Source organism: Stegostoma tigrinum, chromosome 11 (assembly GCF_030684315.1).
Source record: "Stegostoma tigrinum isolate sSteTig4 chromosome 11, sSteTig4.hap1, whole genome shotgun sequence".
Taxonomy (NCBI): Eukaryota; Metazoa; Chordata; class Chondrichthyes; order Orectolobiformes; family Stegostomatidae; genus Stegostoma; species Stegostoma tigrinum.
In genome coordinates this window covers 47,928,358-47,950,730 of record NC_081364.1, presented here as the reverse complement: position 1 = coordinate 47,950,730, position 22,373 = coordinate 47,928,358, and the positions used below count along the sequence as shown (strand labels likewise).

At 40.3% G+C, this 22,373-nt stretch overlaps 1 protein-coding gene across 13 annotated transcripts in view; it reads right to left on the bottom strand.

Annotated features, from left to right (window-relative positions):
• prickle2b (prickle homolog 2b) overlaps positions 1–22,373 on the bottom strand; it is a 301,893-nt gene that overhangs the window by 22,688 nt on the left and 256,832 nt on the right. For all 13 annotated transcript variants that reach the window (XM_048547909.2, XM_059649935.1, XM_048547910.2 and 10 more), the window contains one exon: positions 3,786–3,899. In XM_048547909.2, coding sequence (XP_048403866.1) covers positions 3,786–3,899 — 114 coding nt within the window. The remainder of the gene's footprint in view (positions 1–3,785; positions 3,900–22,373) is intronic.

Sequence of the window (22,373 nt, the reverse complement as noted above, 5' to 3'; positions counted from 1 at the left end):
TGTAAACTACATTGGTTCTGCATGTATAAGATATGGCACAGTGTGAACCTGGAGGAGCACAGCGGGCCAGGCAGCATCAGAAGAGCAGGAAAGTTGATATTTTGGGTCGGGACCCTTCTTCAGAAATGGGAGAGAGGGAAGAGAGCTCTGAAATAAATAGGAGGGGTGGGCTAGGGAAGTTAGGTGTGATGTTGATAGGTGAATACTGGTAGGCAGTGATGGGGATTGGTCAGTGAGGTGGGAGGAGCGGAACGGTAGGAGACAAGATAAACAGGTTGTGTTAGGTCAAGGGGGTGGAGATAAGAGGGGGGGGGTTGGTCATGGAATGAGGCCGGGGTTGGGGAGATTTTGAAACTGATAAAGTCCACATTGAGTCCGTTGGGTTGTACGCTCCCGAGGCGGAATATGAGGGGCTGTTCCTACAGTTTCCGGTTGGCATCATTGTAACACTGGGGGAGGCCCAGGATGGGCATGTCACTGAGGCAGTGGGAGGGAGAGTTGAAATGGTTCGTGACTGGAAGGTGTGGTCATTTGTCGCAAACGAAGTGTAGGTGCCCTACAAAATGGTCTCCAAGCCTCCGCTTGGTCTCACCAATTTAGTGGAGGCCACATCAGCAGATGCAGTCAACCACGTTGGCGGATGTGCAGGTGAACCTCTGTCTGATGTGGAAGGTTTTTTTGATTCCTTAGCTGGAGGTGCCGGGGGAGGTATAGGGGCAGGTGTAGCACTTCCTGTGGTTGCAGGGAAAGGTGCTGAGGTGGTGAGGCTAGTGGGGAGTATGGAGTGGACAAGGGAATTGTGGAGAGAGTGGTCCCTATGGAAGACAGATAGGGTGGAGATGGAAATATATCCTTGGTTGTGGGGTCAGATTGCAGGTGGCGGAAGTGGCAGAGAATGATACGTTGAATCCGGAGGTTAGTGGGGTGATATGTGAGGACAACGGGGATTCTGTCTTTGTTCTTTTTTTGCAGGGAGTGGGTGTGATGGCAGAGGCGCGGGAAACGCAAGAAATGCGATTGAGAGCATTTTCGACCACTGAAGGAGGGAAGTTGTGGTCCTTGAAATAACAGGACATCTGGGATGTTTGGGAGTGGAACACCCCATCTCGGTTCTGCATGTTGTGGGAATGGGGTCTTTAATCCTTGAGTGTTTGTTGTAGAGTGGGTGGGCTTGTGCTAGGGACTGGGCAGTAGAAATTCCAAGCGGACATCGCTTCATCGGAGGCCTCACTGATGATGTTACCTAGCACAGTGACGAATGAAGACAAGCCAGCTTGGCAAGCAAGTCGGCAACATCACCACAACCCGAGCTACAGATCTTTGCTAAAACCTTGAACACTTTGCTCGACTTTCCTGCACTTTAGACAGTAGGGATAATTTAGATATATATTCCAGTATATACCATGTGAGTTATGTTAGGTTGCAATTTTTAAAATGGGGATGGTAAGGTTACTGAATTTTATTCACGTGTGGTATTTATGATATTAGTGTAGAAAGTTGAATCTGACAGAAGTCTAAGCTCAGTTTTCATATTTAACTTTGGTAGGGTTATTAAGTTCTCACTATTAGTGCTTGATTCTTATTCATAAGAAATTTAGCAATGTATTATTCCATAATTGAAGATATTTTTTCAACCAACTTTGTGAGATGGTTTAAGAACACAATATATTGCGTTTCTAATTACTTTGGCAGAAAATGTTGTGATATTTGTAACTTTGGCAATATGCAACTATTTTATCTTTAATACTTCTTAAATCAGAAGCAGAGATGTCATGACCCCAAATGGGAGAACATTATTCAGCAATTGGATCTTTATGAGGCTCATTATTTTTACCAAAGTAATGTTCCAAAATTACTTTATCATTACTGAATTTAGAACATAATGAATAGTGTTAGGAATGCGACATCATTAAAATCTGCGGCTTCCATTTTTCCACCTAATCTTAAGAATGTGCGCCATTATTTTGAAGGCGTCAGGGCATGCTCATCAATATAGAAATGCCTGATTGAGAGGAAACCGTTGAACTCAAATTGTTAATTGAAATTTTCAGCCATATCTTCTGATTCACTGCAAGCAGTAATTGAGGGAAGATAAAGTTACGGTATTGTTCAGGATGCCTTCCCCTCCATTTGGCTTTACCTTCTGACAACACATTTTAAACAGAATTATTGAACAAGCACTTGACGGCTGCATAAGAGGCTTCCCACAGGAACCTAACACTTCATGATAAACATATTGGAGGAACAAGGGAAAGAGGAGGCAAAAATACAAGTTATATCAAAAAACAATATTAGAGTGAAGCCAGAATATGCTGGTACTACCATCAGGCATTGATCTATCAACAAAAGTACACTTTGAGACACTCCATAGGAGCTCTGCCTCAGAAGGCTTTTCTTCATTCACAACATTTTGGCAGAGCTCTATCTCTTGCTGGTTTCTGTGTATTACTCTGTAAGGAAAATCAACATTTCTCTCTTCACCAAGGCAGCTCAGTTTATACAATGATAACTTTCTCATCAAGATGACTTGGAAGTTGGTACTTTCGTAACTGCCAAATCTGAAGGTTAGGTAGATTGTTGAATTAACTTACTAGGATAAATCTCATAATTTACTGAAATGTAAAGTGCACACTAGTGATATTAGTACCGCTTCCTGCACAAATAATCAGTATGCTGGAGACTCACACAACTTGTTTTGTCCATCCATTTTGTCATTTTACTTCAAAAACAGGAAGGCTGTGGCTAATGAGAGATACCAGTTACTGATGTAACTTATAGTTTAGGAAGTTTGCAGCAACCTACTCACCTCCTGTCTCCCCAGTGGCTGCCCGCTCTCTATAAGGCACAAGTAAGGAGTGTGATGGAATACCATCCACTTGCCTGAATGGGTGCAAGTTCAATAACATTTAAGAAGCTTGATACCATCCATGACGAGGCAATCCATTTGAATGCTATCCCATCCATTAACTTCAACATTCACTCCCTTCACCACAAATGCACACAAAGTAGCATTCTGAAAACACACTTGACAGCGCTTTTCAAATTCCTGTTCCTGACTTCTACTGTCTAGAAGGACAAGGATAGCATATGCTAGAAAACCACTACCTGCAAATTCCCTCCAAATCACACACAATTACAATTATATTACCATTCTTTCATTATCAGTGGAATAAAATTTGGATACTCCCTTCCATGTGGGAGACCCTATAGCACAACAGTTGCAGTGGTTCAAGGCAGTAGCTCATTACCAAATTCTCCAGGGCACTTGGGGATTAATAATACAGGATTGCTAAAGCAATATCACACAAATTGCATAAATGAATAATAAAACTACATGATTCCTCTTTGTAGATTTATCTGTACTCAAAAGTAGTACCATTAGGAAATGCAAACAAAGGTAAAGACAGGTGAAAAGTCACTGGGATGCTGAATGTAGAATTCTACTATCTATATAGGTTGGGAAATGGAGGAGAATAGAAGAAAGCATAGAAAACAGCAAGTGCTAGAACTCTGTCACAGCTTCAGAACTGAAGCAATTCCCCTGAGACAGCAACGGCGCTGTGCAATCTCACAGTAGTGGTGGTATAATGTATGCTTCGTAACTAACAGTAGACATCCCTAGAGTTTCAACACAAGAGCACCGTGCAGTTAAGATGCTGCATGCAGAATGCAGGATATTGAAACACAATAGTTCAAAGGTACATTGCATGTTTTTCATAATGTTATCTCACAATGTATTGGATAACATTCATAAAACTGACTCTATATACATACACGACAATTACCTCATTGTCATGTGGTGGTAGTTGATGTAGCAGCTGTTTGATTCTATATTTTTCTCCCGGGCTGTTAACATATGGAACCTTATCTTCGGGGAGGCAGTTGTAGTATTGGTGAACCTGCACAGTGCAATGTGGTTAGTTAGGAGAAATGTGGAACTTCACTTCAATACTAGTATCAAAATAAAAATAAAGTTATTATCATGTTTTTAGATGTCATTTAATTTTAACAATAATCAGAAAGGCAGTTGGAAATAAATAAATCAGACAATGACAACAGAAAGTAATTGAAAGTAACTGTAGATTCCTTTCAGTGGTATTTCAGAAGAGAACACATTGGTTTTTAAACAAATATCAATGTGCCTTTTCTTATTTCAAAAACCTTAATGTCTACAATGTATTTTACCATTTCTGTTTTTATTTCCAGTTTCTAGCATTAGCAATTTTTAACAATCTCTTTGCAAATCCTTGTTCCCACATTCAATTACGGTCTCCTGATTGTTACACAGTGTATGACTAATATTACAGCCATCCCGCTCAAAGGATAAAGTGCACATTTACATTTTTATGTAAAAATCTTCGTCACAATTTTGTTTTTGGGAGCTTACCATAAGTTAGAGTAGCTAATTACTTTAGTACAATATATTTCATTCGCCACAAGTGTATTTTGTTACTGTTTACATGGTTGGAGTGTTCTGAATTTATGGTTTATTACCAAAAATAATTCAACTTTTTAGAACATTTTCAGAATATGATCATTTCGTGGTCCCACTTCTTGATTGACACAAACTACCTTCTCCTGGTAGTGAAGTAGAAACGTACTTTAAATACCAAATACCTAGTTGAGTTTGGAAAAGAATAAAGCAAAGCCAAATTACAACATCTGAAGCACATGAAGCATTTTTCATTCCTACTAATAAAAGAGATAAAAATTCAAGACAGAATTGAACTTTGTTTGCAGAATAAGATTACAAAAAACAGCCTCCTTAGTTTGATTGTAGTTTTATAAATATTTCTATCCACCTTTTTATAAGGTTATTAGAACTTCTATTGATACTTCTTTTGTCTGCCGTGCAGTTGAATTTAAAAGATGTAGCTAAACAGAAATATAATTGCAAACATAAGGCATGTGCTTAACAACATGCTATACCTGAAAAAACATGCAGTTTAATTTATTCTAGTCCACAGAGCGTTTAACTGAAAACTGCAGGCACCGTCGTAATAGGTAATTGTTCTCCTACTGACACTAGCTGTAATTAAATCAAGCTGTGCTATAGAAAGTAGCACTGTTTCTTCAACTGACATTTGCTATGATTAAAGATGACGCATATTACAAGTCTTCCATTTACCATCCTTGAAAATGTTTACATAACCAATGTTAAATCTGAAGTTATACCTTAAATGATTTATTGAGATTTTCACCAATAGGTGACATTAAAATTACTGTAAAAACCTATAATTACCTTGAAAATTACCTGTATTCCTGTTTTACTTGGATGTGTTTAAGTCCACAGCTCAGCTTCTGTGTCCCTAAGGCTTTTGACTTGTCATTACTGGATTATGAGCAATATTACAGCATTACGAAGAAAATGGGTTGCTATATGCAGAAGCAAATGTAGTGGTAATAGAAAATTCCATAGTCATAACAATGAGAGCATGATTTTATAGCACCAGAGAAACATTCTCCCATTGGTAACTTATAGAATAGGCACAAGTGATTCTGGAGACAGCACATTAAATAAATAAAATGAACAATTCAGGTTCAAACCAATGGTGTAGGAAAAACGGAATTGGTGCCCTGTAAAAGAGTCATATGGCATTGTTATCTATGTCATCATTTGTTGCTTATCCCTAACTGTTCCTGAGAAGATTGTGATCATTTATGAATTACTGCAGCCCACACAACACCGACATGAATGTTTAAAGTGGTGGATGGATGCCAGTCTGGTAGGATGCTTTTCCTGGATAGTGGCATGCTTCTTGAGTGTTGTTAGAGCTGCATTTATGCAAACAAGTATAGTTTTCTATCTTACTCCTGACTTGTACCTTGAATGTGGTGGACCCGATTTTAAGAGTCAGGAGGTAAGTTTCCCGCTGCAGAATTCCAAACTTGACGGCTTTTGTAGCCACAGTACATACATATCTGATCCAATTCAGTTTCTTGTCATTGGTGACCGCAAGGTGTTGATGGTGAGAATTTAGTAAAGGTAATGCCTTTGAATGGCAAGGAGTGATATCTCATTGAACTTAGTCATTACTCCACACTTGTGTGGTGCAAATATAACTCATCACTTACCAACCCAAACCGTTGTTCAAGTTTTGCTTCAGTGTCTGAAAAGGTGGCAGGTACTGAACATGTGCAATCATTGGCATATATCCCCATTGCTGATGGAGGGAAGGCCATTGATAGAAAAGCTGAAGGTGATTGAGCCTAGGGCACTAGTCTGAGACACTGTTAAGGTGCTAGGAAAATTTTTCACTGATCTCCATTTACTCCAGTTTTGCGAGGGTTTCTTGATGTCAAACTGGTCACATGCTGCCTTGCTGTCAAGTTAACAAGTGTGAAGCTGGATGAACACAACAGGCCAAGCAGCATCTTAGAAGCACAAAAGCTGACATTTCGGGCTTAGACTCTTCATCAGAAAAGGGGGATGGGGAGAGGGTTCTTAAATAAATAGGGAGACAGGGGGAGGCGGACCGAAGATGGATAGAGGAGAAGATAGGTGGTTGCCTTGCTGTCAAGTTTGGCTTGTTTGTTATTTGGATTGGTAAGCAGGTTATTGTTGAGTGAGTGCTGCTTGATAGTATGATCAGTAACACATTCCAGCACTTTGCTAATAATTAATAGATTGATGGGTGATAACTGGCTGGTTTGGACTTACCCTGCTAAATGTGCATGGGGCATAACTGGGCAATATTCTCTATTGCTGGGTAGCTGCTAGTATCGTGATTGCCCAATAACAACTTGGGTAGAGCGACAGATAGTTCTGTAGAAGAAGTCTTTGATACCATTGCTAGAATGCTGTAGGTTCCATAAGCCTTCACTGTTTCCAGCCATTTCTTAATGTCATCTTGAGTGAATCAAACTGGTTGAAATCTGTCATCCATCATGCTGGGGATTTCTGGATAAGGCTGAGATGGATCATTCACTTGGCACTTTTGGCTCACGATGGTTGCAAATGTACAACTTTATGTTTGCAGTAATGCACTGGAACCCCCCTTTCGAATAGAATATGCGTGATTTTCTTAGAGATCCTTTCTACTTTGAGCTGGAAGTTTGTGGTGTTGATGGTAGCCGTGATGTGGAGGTGTTGGTGGTGGGCTGGGGTGGACAAAGTCAGAAGTCACATGACACCAGGTTACAGTCTAAGAGGTTGTTTGGAAATCACAAGCTTTTAGAGCACTGCTCCTTTGTCAGGTGAAGTGACTTTACCTGACGAAGGAGCTGCACTCCAAAAGCTTGTGATTTCAAACAAGCATGTTGGATTATAACCTGATGTCATGTGCCATTAGAATATAATAGCAATTTATTGTCACAGCTATTTTAAACAAGAAGTTTTATAAGTCGCTTAAATTAATGACAGAACTCATAATAAAGAGGGAAATAAAGTAAAAGTACATCACAGTTCAATTAATGTCTCCTGAGTTCGGGTCATGCTGGAAAACTGGTCTGAAACCGTCCCACCATGCTGAGACAAGAACTCTACACTGAAACATTACCGAAAATAGGATATTTGTAAAGCCTCCTCCTCCAACGAGTAGTTTGATTGTCCACCACCATTCACAACTAGATGTGGTAGGATTGCACAAATCTGATCTTTCTGAAGAAGTGTCTAGGCCCAAAATGTCAGCCTTCCTGCTCCTCTGATGCTGCTTCACCTGCTGTGTTCATCCAGCTCTATGCTTTGTTATCATAAATCTGATCTGTTGGTTGTGGGATTGCTTAGCTCAGTATGTTATATGCTACTTACGCTGCTTGTCATGTAAGTAGTTCTGTGTTGTAGCGTCATCAGGTTGATGCCAGACTTTTTCAAAAAATATGACTGGTGCTGTTTCTGACATGCCTTCCTTCACTCTTCACTGAACCAGTGTCAGTCCTCTGGCTTATTGTAATAGTAGATTGGAAGTATGCCAGGACATGAAGTTGCAGTTAAGTGTTGAATGCAATTCGGTTGCTGATCATGGTCTACAGCCTCTGCAGTTCTCTTGTCTCCAACTAAAGACTGCAGAAGCTTTTGCTGAGTTAAAGTGGTCAGAAATGCTGGAGGGTGGGCATCATTTTGTTTATGATAATTAAGATGATCCAGTAATGTGGACTGATCTGGTGCTGTTTTATGATATATAAATATATATGTATTGTTTTATACAGTTACAATAAGATAAATTCTATGAAATGAATTATGGGAAATCTGGTCATAATGTCTATTCTTTATGTTTACATTATAATGAAACAAATAGGTAAATGACTTGTATCTTGTCTCATCAAGCAGTTGATTAGACGCTTTTTGGAAAGATTGAAGAAATAAAGTCACAAAAGTCATGAAGAGAGTTCAGGTCACAAACAACTACTATTAGAAAATATTAAAACTTGCTATTGCACAATAAGACAAATGGAATCAACAAAGGCAAGGTGTTCAGACGGTTAAAAGGGTCTGAATGATGCCATAAAAACTAAGAAACTGACTATGACAAATACAAACTTATAATTGGCACAGCCTGCTATGGCAGGCACAACATAACTGTATTAGCAGGCATACAGTTTACAATAGTAAGGGTGACAGTATAAGACAAAAGTGTAGACTAATAATCTAGAAAATGAGGGATACCTAAGCATGGAACTTGAGAATTGAACTTCGTTTAAATGAATTACATGTAAAAAAAGTGACCATTAAATTCCAAATGATTTGCTGACATCCTTTAAGGAAGGAACCCTTTGCTTTTAGTAGCTCTGATTTGTATGCGACTTCAGCTACGCCCAAATATTGTTGATTCCTAACTGCCCTTTGAAGTGATGTTGCAAGGTACACTGTTGCATTAAAGCAACTGTGATGAATAATAAATGTCAAACTAGTGACATCCACACCTATAGAATGAATAAAAGAGCGTTTGTAGTTGCAGAATATTTCAGAGCGGGAATATGGGAAAAGGGAGGAGGGGTAACAATATTATCAGGATATATTAAACGCAACATACAGATGACATAAGTAGCGAAATGAAAGCTCAGTTTATTTTGTAAGAACTAAATAATAAGGGAACTGTAATTCACCTGGGAGTTATAGGCCACTGAATGGTGGAAATGATACTTGCAAAGTGCAATATGTGTGTGATAATCTTAATAGAGCCCTTTGAAGAAATAATGATGTGCAGTCACAAAGGAAATGAAAAGATCATCCCACATGTGGATTTCAAAACACATTTTAGAAACTGCCATACAAGACCATAAGACACAGGAGTGGAAGTAAGGCCATTCGGTCCATCAAGTCCACTCCATCATTTAAATCATGGCTGATGGGCATTTCAACTCCACTTCCCTGCACTCTCCCCATAGCCCTTGATTCCTTCTGAGATCAAGAATTTGTCGATCTCTACCTTGAAGGCATCCAACGTCCTGGCCTCCATTGCACTCCGTGGCAATGAATTCCACAAGCCCACCACTCTCTGGCTGAAGAAATGTCATCTCATTTCTGTTTTAAATTTACCCCTTCTAATTTTAAGGCTGTTGCCATGGGTCCTAGTCTTCCTGCCTAACGGAAACAACTTCCTAGCGTCCACCCCTTCTAAGCCATACGTTATCTTGTAAGTTTCTATTAGATCTCCCCTCAACCTTCTAAACTCTAATGAGTACAATCCCAGGATCCTTAGCCGTTCATCATACGTTAAACCTACCATTCCAGGGATCATCCGTGTGAATCTCTGCTGGACGTGCTCCAGGGCTAGTATGTCCTTCCTGAGGTGAAGGGCTACCACATCTAGTTGATGTCATATCCTGGCATACCTCCAATCTACTATTACAAATAAGCCAGAGGACTGACACTGGTTCAGTGAAGAGTGGAGGAAGGCATGCCAGAAAAAGCACCAGTCACATTTTTAAAAAAAGTCTGGCATCAACCTGATGACACTACAACACAGAACTACTTGCATGACAAGCAGCGTAAGTAGCATATAACATACTGAGCTAAGCAATCCCACAGCCAACAGATCAGATTTATGATAACAAAGCGTAGAGCTGGATGAACACAGCAGGTGAAGCAGCATCAGAGGAGCAGGAAGGCTGACATTTCGGGCCTAGACACTTCTTCAGAAAGATCAGATTTGTGCAATCCTACCACATCTAGTTGTGAATGGTGGTGGACAATCAAACTACTCGCTGGAGGAGGAGGCTTTACAAATATCCTATTTTCGGTAATGTTTCAGTGTAGAGTTCTTGTCTCAGCATGGTGGGACGGTTTCAGACCAGTTTTCCAGCATGACCCGAACTCAGGAGACATTAATTGAACTGTGATGTACTTTTACTTTATTTCCTTCTTTATTATGAGTTCTGTCATTAATTTAAGCGACTTATAAAACTTCTTGTTTAAAATAGCTGTGACAATAAATTGCTATTGTAATGTCACATAACCTTCTCCGCTGGACACGTTCCAGGGCTAGTACATCCTTCCTCTCAGATATGAGCGGTCTTGATAAAATTAAGGCATGTGTCACTAAAGGAACACTGTACAACTGGAAGTTGCCTGAGTAACAGAAAATAATATTCAAGCATAAAGCCAAATACATATAGATTTGTAATTCCCAGTGTAGCAAGGTAATTATTGGTAATGATGGAATAAACCATTCAAACTAATTCAACAAAATTCAAACTAATTAGTAATAAGTACTATGAAGTCTAGAAATTAAACACAAGAGAATATTTACTTGATCAGAATTACTAAAACTACTTACCCATACACAAATGTAATAGGATAACATGGAATTTCACATGCATATCTGCATCTTTCTTGGTTAGTGTAGAAAAAATAAAAATTCAATATTCACATAATTTTATAATGTGCGTTTTGAGACAATGATCAACTGCTTCAAACCTTAGTCAGAGACACATGGCTTGAATCAAATGTCAGTGTTCAGTTTACAGTTGTGGCATCTTAGTCTGCATATTGCCAGATGACTGTGTTTTTCTCCTGTTTTCACTTGCTTAAACTATCTTGCTTTGCAGCAAGATATATACCATTCCTTAAGACTGTTTGAACAAATTACTGTGTTGGAATTACCATAACTTTCCACCCTTGCTTTGTGTAACTTCCATCAGCTATAAGGTATTTCCTTTGCAGTTCTCTCCTTATCACACCAAAGAAAAAATGTGCAAATCTGAGTAACTACGATGACAATTATGTTTCAAAGAAAAAACTTTTGACTCTCTGTCCTCCTTATACTTTAAAGCAATTTGCTTCCACGTGTGGAATTATATAACATTAACTAAAAAGTTATTGCTTAGCTCCTTAGCTTTTGTGACTTTTGTGTAAATCTGAATAACTAGAATGACAATGATGTTTCATTCTTTGTATGGCAGGTCTTCAATGAACTCAAAGTCATTTGTGTTTTCAAGCTCAATATTTAAAGGAGCGCTAATACGTTGTTATTGATGTAACACAAACATCCTCCAGAAAAAAAGTGAAAACAACTCCAGGACATTCCAAGGAAGATTTCAACTACAGAACAGATTTTGACCTCATTTAGTATCTGCTATACTCACAGTGACTTTTGTGAGGTTAATGTTAACTAAATTAAGCGGTGTTTGGAATTGACAGTCCATTTACTAACAGTACTGATAGTGAACAAACAATACATTAGATTTTTTATTTTTAGGATGTGGGGTTCATTGGCAATACCACTTTTTGTTGCCTCTCCCTCATTGTCCTTAAGAAGGTGTGTGTGTGTGTGTGTGTGTGTGTGTGTGTGTGTGTGTGTGTGTGTGTGTGGTCGTGTTGAGGGGTGGCAGTGTGGGTGAGCTGCCTTCTTTAGCCACTGCAGTGCTTTTGGTACAAACATTCCTGTGACACAATTAAAGGGAGAGTTTGAAGGTTGTAATTAAACAACAGCAAAGAAAAGACAATATTTGGTTTCAATCAAATCAGTTGATTAGATAACATGTAGTTTGGATTAAAGTTTATATATTGCCCTCATTAGATGTTAAAAAAAATCAATGCTTAATTGAAATGAGCTGTATTAATGTTGCTGCGTCAGTGCAATGTAGTCACCATATGAAGAATAACAAGTTCGCTCATTTAATTTCATTCTAGTTGTCTGGTGATAAGCAAGAATATGAATGGGAAGACAGAAACAGAAACTGCTGGAGAAGCTCAGCAGATCTTACAGCATCTGAAAAGAGAAAGCAGAGTAAATGTTTCAAGTCCAGTGACCCTTCAAGAACTTCTGAAGACTGGTTACTGGAATTGAAACATTAACTCTGTTTTCGCTCCACAGATGCTGCCAGACCTGTTGAGTATCTCCTGTAATTTTTTCAGATCTGCAGCATCCACAGTCCTTCGTTTTATTTAAAAGAATGAAAAGAGGTGGATGGGCAATTAAAATTCAGAGAATGACTTCACATCTGTCATTAACATGAACCTTTATCACAGCAATGCCTTTAACAGAATTCTCAACTTGAAACTTAACCAAAAGACAAGTGATTTGCAAACATGAGAAGTAGCATGATACTTAAGGAGACATATCAGTGATGATGGATATTAAAATTGTCTGGAAGTTTACATTATTTTGCCTGTGAGCATTAATAGTAAGGAAGTAAAAGACCAGATTTCCCTGTCCGGATGCAGGACAAACCTACATCAAGTGAATTGGACCCCCTTTTGGAGTTCTGTTCCTGTTGTAGGCAGTTTTGAATAGCAGATTAAATACAGTGGGTTACAAATCCTGGCATTGCTGGTTTCATTGCAGAATTAGGCACTTTGGAACAATTCAAATTTTGGAGTTAGGCCACTCTATGAATGGTGTTTCATGCCAGCTCAAGAAGTGTTGTGAATCACGGGGAATCCTAGTTTGGACTCAGGACCCTTTGACAGGTAAGTTGAAAAGGTATTGACACCATACAGCATTACAGTTAAGACATATGAAATTAAATATGTTTTTAATACAAATACTAGTGACACAGCTTTGTCTTTAAAGGTAAATGACCATGCATTTGACCAACACAATGGAAGTGGAAATGTCTTCAGATGTATTGGAACATATTTTCCATTTGATAAAGTGCCCTTCTACACTCAGCAATTGTGATATTCAGATATGATTCTACCAACTGTTCCATGATTTAATCTTTTCATTGTATGACAGTTTAGAATATGTTTGGCTACTTTAAAACTTGGACTGAAGGCTAATCTTTCCAATGACTTCAAAGACTCTAAATTATTCAGCTGTGATAGTTTTGTTTATAGAGCTGCACAATAGCATCCCAACATGAATGCTTGGCTGAACTGTAAAGCAAACTATTGGATTCAGCTCAGCAGGGGTTATTGATATAGCTGTCAAGGGGACTGTCTACTTGTTTATCTTGTCAGTTCTATGACCATCTAGTAGGTATAATTTTAAAAAAAGTACAATTGTTTAGCTTGAAAAAATTATCACAATTAATAGGATAAAACTTTAAAGTGTATTTTGAATGATTGCTTATTTATCTTGTAGGTGCAATGATTACCTCAAAGACATCCCAAAGTCATTAATAGAGCTCAAGGCGTAGGTGATTTAAGACATATCTACAAAATTGAGTTGATAACCTAGTAAATGGAGGAATGCCTTCTAATTTACCCACCTTGGTATCTGGTCTTCTGCTTTGGGAGACAGCAGCTCTGACTCTGGGCTTGCTATCTGATTTTGAGGGATGATAATACTGTGTACCAATATGGTCACCCAGAAGGCAGAATGAACACATGAGAAAATGTCTGACCGCTGGGTTTCCACCTCAAATGGAAAAATCTGACCTTTATTTCCGTATTTAAGAAGGGAAAAATTTGACCCAAGTAACTAAAAGTTCATTAACCACATATTAATACCAGATATTATTACAGAAACCAAAATAAATATTGGGTCGAAGTAGCAAATGTACAGCAGTAGATTTAACCTCATGCCAATAAATCAGATGATGTAAATCTCTGTGACAGCATATTTAGAATTCCAAAAGATCTTTACAAGTCCAACATATAAGACAATATTAATGTTAAATTCATAAGAATCCAGGTAGGATACAGGGATTAGACATTAAACAGAGTGTTTGGGAGAAGTACTGAGTGGAGTATAAAATGGCTCAATTATTAGAATCTTGTTATTATATGTAAACAGATACATGAAAAAATATCCTAGGTAGATACACCACCAACTTCGAGCCTGTTAAACATGGAGATGAATAGTGTGTAGGGGCAGGGATGGGTCTTTGCAGGGAATTTGGATATATTATCACAACCTTAATGGGTTTCTACATGATCCATTTTCTCAGAATCAATGACCATTCCTGTTATCCAAAGACACATTTAATTTCCTAATAAACTCCAGCAAGACTACCAGACAATTCATGTTCTGAGTTCTAGCTGTCGAATACATAGCAAACCACAATATAATTCTCAACTTTTGTAAAGCACACTGAATATTCACTCTTACCAGACTGGGACACAGACGTTGAACTAACATGTGTTTTATTTACATAAAACAGAGAAATGAACAGCAAGTATTGTTACGCAGTGAAGTATAAATAATGTCATTTCCCTCCTATTTGAATAGGCCTATTTTACATTGAATAATGTGCCCTGTTTGCTCCTTTCACAAGCTAGATGGTAACAGTAGCCATGAGAAAGGCTCAAAGGAGAACTACGAGAAAGTTCCTTTGACTAAAGAACCATAGTTACTCAGTCAGTCTTAAGAAGCCTTCGGAGCATGGGGATAATTTGATTGAAGTTTACAAAATAAAGATCTGAATTGCATGCCCCTTGACAGATTACTTCAGTTTGGCTTAAAAAAGAGACAACAAGAGTTTCAACTAGGTAAGTGTAAATATTGAAACTATTTAAAGATCTTTATTTATTTTTCTGTATTTTTGTTCGTAGACGGAAATGGGAAAAGGACTATTTTAAAGGCCAAAGATTGCTGAAGGATTGTCAATGGATAGAGGATTGGCTGACTGGCAGAAAGCAGACAGTAGAGATTAAAGTGTCTTTTTCAGAATGCCTGATTAGTGGAGCAGGGTTAGGGCCACAACTATTCACAGTATACATTTAATGATCTATATAAAGTATTGAGGGGATTGTTGCTAAATTTGCAGATGACACAAAGATGGATGGAAGGACAGGTGGTATTGAGGAAGCAGAGAGGCTGCAGAAGGACAGGCGAGGAAAATGGACAATGAAATGGCAGGTGGAATACAATGTGGGAAAGAGATAATGGGAACTGCAGATGCTGGAGATTCCAAGATAATAAAATGTGAGGCTGGATGAACACAGCAGGCCAAGCAGCATCTCAGGAGCACAAAAGCTGACGTTTCGGGCCTAGACCCTTCATCAGAGAGGGGGATGGGGGGAGGGAACTGGAATAAATAGGGAGAGAGGGGGAGGCGGACCGAAGATGGAGAGTAAAGAAGATAGGTGGAGAAGGTGTGGGTGGGGAGGTAGGGAGGGGATAGGTCAGTCCAGGGAAGACGGACAGGTCAAGGAGGTGGGATGAGGTTAGTAGGTAGCTGGGGGTGCGGCTTGGGGTGGGAGGAAGGGATGGGTGAGAGGAAGAACCGGTTAGGGAGGCAGAGACAGGTTGGACTGGTTTTGGGATGCAATGGGTGGGGGGGAAGAGCTGGGCTGGTTGTGTGGTGCAGTGGGGGGAGGGGATGAACTGGGCTGGTTTAGGGATGCAGTGGGGGAAGGGGAGATTTTGAAACTGGTGAAGTCCACATTGATACCATATGGCTGCAGGGTTCCCAGGCGGAATATGAGTTGCTGTTCCTGCAACCTTCGGGTGGCATCATTGTGGCAGTGCAGGAGGCCCATGATGGACATGTCATCAAGAGAATGGGAGGGGGAGTGGAAATGGTTTGCGACTGGGAGGTGCAGTTGTTTGTTGCGAACTGAGCGGAGGTGTTCTGCAAAGCGGTCCCCAAGCCTCCGCTTGGTTTCCCCAATGTAGAGAAAGCCGCAACGGGTACAGTGGATGCAGTATGCCAAATTGGCAGATGTGCAGGTGAACCTCTGCTTAATGTGGAATGTCATCTTGGGGCCTGGGATGGGGGTGAGGGAGGAGGTGTGGGGACAAGTGTAGCATTTCCTGCGGTTGCAGGGGAAGGTGCCGGGTGTGGTGGGGTTGGAGGGCAGTGTGGAGCGAACAAGGGAGTCACGGAGAGAGTGGTCTCTCCGGAAAGCAGACAGGGGTGGGGATGGAAAAATGTCTTGGGTGGTGGGGTCGGATTGTAAATGGCGGAAGTGTCGGAGGATAATGCGTTGTATCCGGAGGTTGGTAGGGTGGTGTGTGAGAACGAGGGGGATCCTCTTGGGGCGGTTGTGGCGGGGGCGGGGTGTGAGGGATGTGTCGCGGGAAATGCGGGAGATGCGGTCAAGGGCGTTCTCAATCACCGTGGGGGGGAAGTTGCGGTCCTTAAAGAACTTGGACATCTGGGATGTGCGGGAGTGGAATGTCTTATCGTGGGAGCAGATGCGGCGGAGGCGGAGGAATTGGGAATAGGGGATGGAATTTTTGCAGGAGGGTGGGTGGGAGGAGGTGTATTCTAGGTAGCTGTGGGAGTCGGTGGGCTTGAAATGGACATCAGTTACAAGCTGGTTGCCTGAGATGGAGACTGAGAGGTCCAGGAAGGTGAGGGATGTGCTGGAGATGGCCCAGGTGAACTGAAGGTTGGGGTGGAAGGTGTTGGTGAAGTGGATGAACTGTTCGAGCTCCTCTGGGGAGCAAGAGGCGGCGCCGATACAGTCATCAATGTACCGGAGGAAGAGGTGGGGTTTGGGGCCTGTGTAGGTGCGGAAGATGGACTGTTCCACGTAACCTACAAAGAGGCAGGCATAGCTGGGGCCCATGCGGGTGCCCATGGCCACCCCCTTAGTCTGTAGGAAGTGGGAGGAGTCAAAAGAGAAGTTGTTGAGTGTGAGGACGAGTTCCGCTAGGCGGATGAGAGTGTCGGTGGAGGGGGCCTGGTCGGGCCTGCGGGACAGGAAGAAGCGGAGGGCCTTGAGGCCATCTCCATGCGGAATGCAGGTGTACAGGGACTGGACGTCCATGGTGAATATGAGGTGTTGGGGGCCAGGGAATTGGAAGTCCTGGAGGAGGTGGAGGGCGTGGGTGGTGTCACGGACATAGGTGGGGAGTTCCTGGACCAAAGGGGAGAAAATGGAGTCCAGATAGGTGGAGATGAGTTCGGTGGGGCAGGAGCAGGCTGAGACGATGGTGGGAAAGCATGTGATTATGAACATTCGCAGGAAGAAGAGGTGGGAAAAGACTTCCGAAATCTGAAGCACAAAGGGACTTGAGTGTTTTAGTTCAAGATTCTCTTAACATGCAGGTTCAGTTAGCAGTTAGGAAGGCAAATGCAATGTTAGCATTAGTTTCAAGAGGGCTTAAATACAAGAGCAGAGATGTGCTTCAAAGGCTCTATAAGGCTCCAGTCAAAGCACATTTGGAATATTGTGAGCAGTTTTGGGCCCTTATCTAAGGAAAAATGAGCTTGCATTGGAGGGGGTGTATTGGAGGTTTTCATCCCAGGCATAAAGAGCTTGTCATATGAGGAGCAACTGAGGACTCTGGGTCTGTTTAGAAAGATGAGAGGAGATCGAATTGAAACTTAAAAGAACACTGAGAGGCCTGGATAGAATGGAGATGGAAAAGGTGTGCTCACTAGTTGGAGACATTAGGAACGGAAGGCACAGCCTCAGGGCAAGGGAAGACACTTTCGAACTGAAATGAGGAGGAATTTCTTCAGCCAAATGGTGGTGAATCTGTGGAATGCACTGCTGCAGACGGCTATGGAAGCCAAGTCATTGAGTGCACTTAAGACGGAGGCATACAGGTTCTTTACTGGTAAGAAGATCAAAGGTAATGGGGAAACATACAGGAGAATGGGATTAAGAAATTTATCAGCCATGACTGAGTGGTGGAGCAGACTTGACGGGCTGAATGCCCCAATTCTGCTCCAATATCTTAAGGTCTAATGATTGTTGCACTTTTCTTGCGAGTAATTCTAAGTGCTGTTTACATAGCTGCTGATTCAAGCAGTGGGGAAAGTCAAGTTATAGATGAGCTGAAGCTAGGGGATTGTGTATGGAAATTTATCTGGCAACAAGTAGCTGATTGGTCTGTGAAATGGTAAACAGTTATCAATAGCATTAGTCTCCTGCCTGTGAACAACTGAGTGATTGATTACCATATACATGAACAACTTATGCGTGTTAATATTTGGGCAGAAGCCTTCAGACCTCTGGAAGGAAGGAGCTGCTTTTGCTCTGCAGTGGAAAGCATCTTTAGCTTGAAGATAGCCAGTTTATTTCTCATCAGCTGCTGTAAACTGTGACTTTTAATTAATGATTTGAGATCTCTGTGTGGCCCTGTCACCCTGGGCCTCAGACAAACAAATGAATGGAACTGGAGAAGCAAGGTCAAAAAGCAATATTAAAATCACCAAACGATCAATTTCACCAAATCCTGCAGACAGGTACAAGTGAACCATATTCCCGGTCTTACCCTCCACCCATCACACTGATGTGTTTTGTGTCTGTCCGCACCCTTCTATATGTGTTTTTTTTTCTTTATTCATTCACGGGATGAGGGCGTTGCTGGCTAGACAGCATTTATTGCCCATCCCTAGTTAAGAGACAATCACATTGCTGTTGGTCTGGAGTAGGCCAGACCAGGTAAAGATGGCAGTTTCCTTCCATAAAGGACATTAGTGAACTAGATGGGTTTTTTCAACAATTGACAATGGATTTATGGCCAGTGCTGTACCCTTAATTCCAGATACTTATCGGATTCAAACTGCATCATCTAATGGCGGGATTTGCACCCAGGTCCCCAGAACATTATCTAGGTCTCTTGATTAACCAGTCCAGATTAATAGTCCAGCTACAATACCAGTCGGCGAGAATACCATCGCCTCTCCCTATGTGTGTAGAAATGTAGTTTATAAATAGGTTGGATTTTTATCTAGTGGTTATATAATGACAACATAATTGTTAATCTACAGTTAGAATCCATTGATTTACGATTAACAATCATTCTTGTTAAGAACAGAAAACTGGTTCATGCTTTTTGTCAACCTGGGACTAAAAGATAGGTAAACTGAGGAATTCAGTGTACGTTTAAAAATCTTTAACTTTTGTGACAACTCCAGGAATAGTGGGCTTGGTTTCCAGTGTACTAGACCAGTGAGGTGTCACAAGCAATTGGCTTGATATTAGGTAGTTCTTTTTTCCCAGGCAGTAATGAGGTCTGGCTGGTGTAGTAGGTGGTGATTCTATTGTGGGAGTATGTATTTTAGAACAAGTACAATTTTAATAGATTCAGGCTAAGTTCTGACAATGACATGGTTTATGCCAGGTCAAAATTTGTGAATCATGTGGGAAGCCTAGTCTGAAGTTGACTATCTCTTGACATTATATAGCATTACATAAAGATGTGGAGTTAAATATGTTTTAATGCAATTATAATAATAAGTCTTTGTTTTTTATAAAAGTAATGATCACTAATTTTACCAGACCATTGATGCATTAGAGTTCTTTATCCCTTGGATAACATGCTTTTCTGCAAAGGATAATATGGATATTCAGATTTGACTGTTTCAGTTGTCCTGAGATTTATTATTTTCATTGATTAGCAGTTCAGGCATCTATTTAACTGCTTTAAAGTTTGGACAGATGGTAGAACTCCTTTGGTGACCTGAAAGGGTATTAACATATTCAGATCTTCAGGTTATGTATCTCTTCAAAAGAGAGATGAACCAGTTGGCATAAGATGGTACCATATGGAAGGTAAGTGGGCTCACAGATAACAGCTAGTCCGTGTTATCTCTTAGAGTGCCTTTAATCATTTTAGGGGTTGAAGAGAATTTTTCCGGAATAATTTTCCCTTAGTAGTCCTAGATTTTATTCTTTCTTTTGCCATTCCAAGAAGGTTTCATAGGTTAGGGCAAGGGAATGGGGAGGGATGAGGTGGTCCTTTCCGGCTCATAATTTTTGCATGTTTTACAAGTCAGTGCTTTCAAAATTCTAATAGAATTGTTTGTGCAACTGGAACTAAGGATAACAGTTTACCAATTTACTAATCTGGCCATTAATCAATTGAACTGAAGCCCTTTATTATATCACAATTTTGTTGAAAGGAATGTAATTTATGTATTAAATATTGTTTACAGTTTGAATTTTAAAGTAATCCACAGACAAATGTTGTTATCTTTGTGAAGATTTTGATAAAAACCAGGTCAGATGGTCCTTCCAGAACAGTGACCTAATCAAGTTTGAATCAGTCAACAGGGAACCACTCGAATGTTAATGGGAAACTGTTTATACTGGGGTGGTCTATGCTAGGTGGAGTAGAAATTGAAGGCTATTAGCTTATTTTTAGTTAAGAATAATCAAAGACTAATTTTAGTTTCGGAAATCCAGAAATTGAAAAGTTTTAGGACAGTTTGGAGGAGATCCGAATGGTCAGAAGCAAGTCTGGGGTAAAGTGCACTTAGTATAAATTCCAGACCGAGATAAATGGTTAGAAATCTGCAGGATATTGCAGAAACTAATAAAGACTAAACTCTCAGCTTTGAGAGCATTCATGGAAGAAGAATCCACAGTTTACAAGACAAAAACAGGAGGAGAATCAGTTGAGTCACCATTAAAGATTTGAAATCAAGGCATAATTTCTCTGGTTTTGAATCACTGCAAAGTGACAGTATTGGAAATTGGTTGTTTTGCTTAATGAAAATTTTTAAAATTATGTTCTAAATACAAGTAACTGTATTTGTACTTTGTGCAATAAATTTTTGTTCTGTTGTCATAGCCTCATGTGACTATGTTTCAGCGATGACCACATTAACCAAAATTTTTAAGAAATGTGACTTTCAGGCCAGATTTTGCTGTGTGATCAAATTCATCAGTAGTACCATCACCTGGTATCAAACACAAATAAGAGTGTGGCATTTAAATTGCATTGATTAGACTGTAACAGTAAACAAGTCTAATTTCAATATTTCTGAAGGGAGGTAATGGCATTTGACGCGCATAAAAAGAAGTATTCAAAATTAAGGGAACTGAACTAATTACTTATTGATCTATTGAAGTAAAAGCCTCATTAAGGCACAATCACAGAGTCATACAATCCCTACAATTTGGAAGCAAGCCACTTGGTCCAGTGAGTCCACACCGACTCTCTGAAGAGCATCCCACCCAACCCACCCCTTTACCTTATCCATGAAACCCTGCATTTCCCATGGATAACCCAACTAGCCTGCACATCCCTAGACACTACGGGCAATTAAGCATGGCCAATCCACCTAACCTGCACATTACTGGAGAGTGAGAGGAAACCATAGCACCCACGCAGACACAGAGAGAATGTGTAACTTCACACAGAAGTCACCCGGGGGTAGAATTGTTCCTGGTGCTGTGAGGCAGCAGTGTTAACCACTGAGCTATTGTGTCGTCCTTGGTGGCACAAGAAGTATCAGATGTCATTGCATATTTTCAATTATCAATAAACTGCACTGACTTTCCTTGGCTAAATAGATCAAGTTTCAAATTCTAATTTTTATTTTCACATCTGTCATAATCTCCATCCTAATTCTGAGATCTTCTCCAGCTGTGTGCTTATGTGCCCATTATCCACTTTTTTGGCCAGTGGGCTTCTTTAAATGCCTGCTATCTCTGCTCAACTATTGGTTCGTATGCGCCATCCTCAGGAATTCTTTCTAAAACTTTGCTATCTCATCAGTATCTTAAAAACTCCTGATGAAAGCAAGCTTCCCTCTCCACAACTATGATTCCTTTTGTCTCCTGTTTGGCTTCTTCTTTTCCTGGGAAGTGCTGCTTGGAATTATATATTTAAAAGAAGAAAAAATTTGGCATCAAGTTTAACAATCCATTCAACAGTTTCAGATGAGGTAGAATAAATGATTGAATCATCAACAAGAATGAAGCTCTAAGGATGGGAATTCAGTACATGAGCAATAGTCTGATTTGGGTGGCCTCGGTCACAATTTGAGCTGTTCTTCATGCATCCACATCTTCCCTGATGCAGTTGTTTCTGCGGAACTTTGAAACTTGGGACTTTGCTACTCTGATCAGTTACCAAGATGTGATTTAAGATGGCTGTAGTGAACTCGAAAGTATACCATTGAGAGGTAGCGCTGTCATTAATTTGTAGGGTTTCAAGTTTTGCTAGTAGGGACTTAGATGCATCAAGAAATGTTATATTATGTTATGAATGTGAACTATGGAAAATTATAATTTGAACTGTCTCCTTAATTTAAGGTAAAATGAAGCTGAAAGGGTGAGGGGGGGGGGGGGGGGTGGGGGGTGGGGGGTGGGTGGGAGGTGATCCACTCCAAATTCTGCGTAGCTTGCTTGA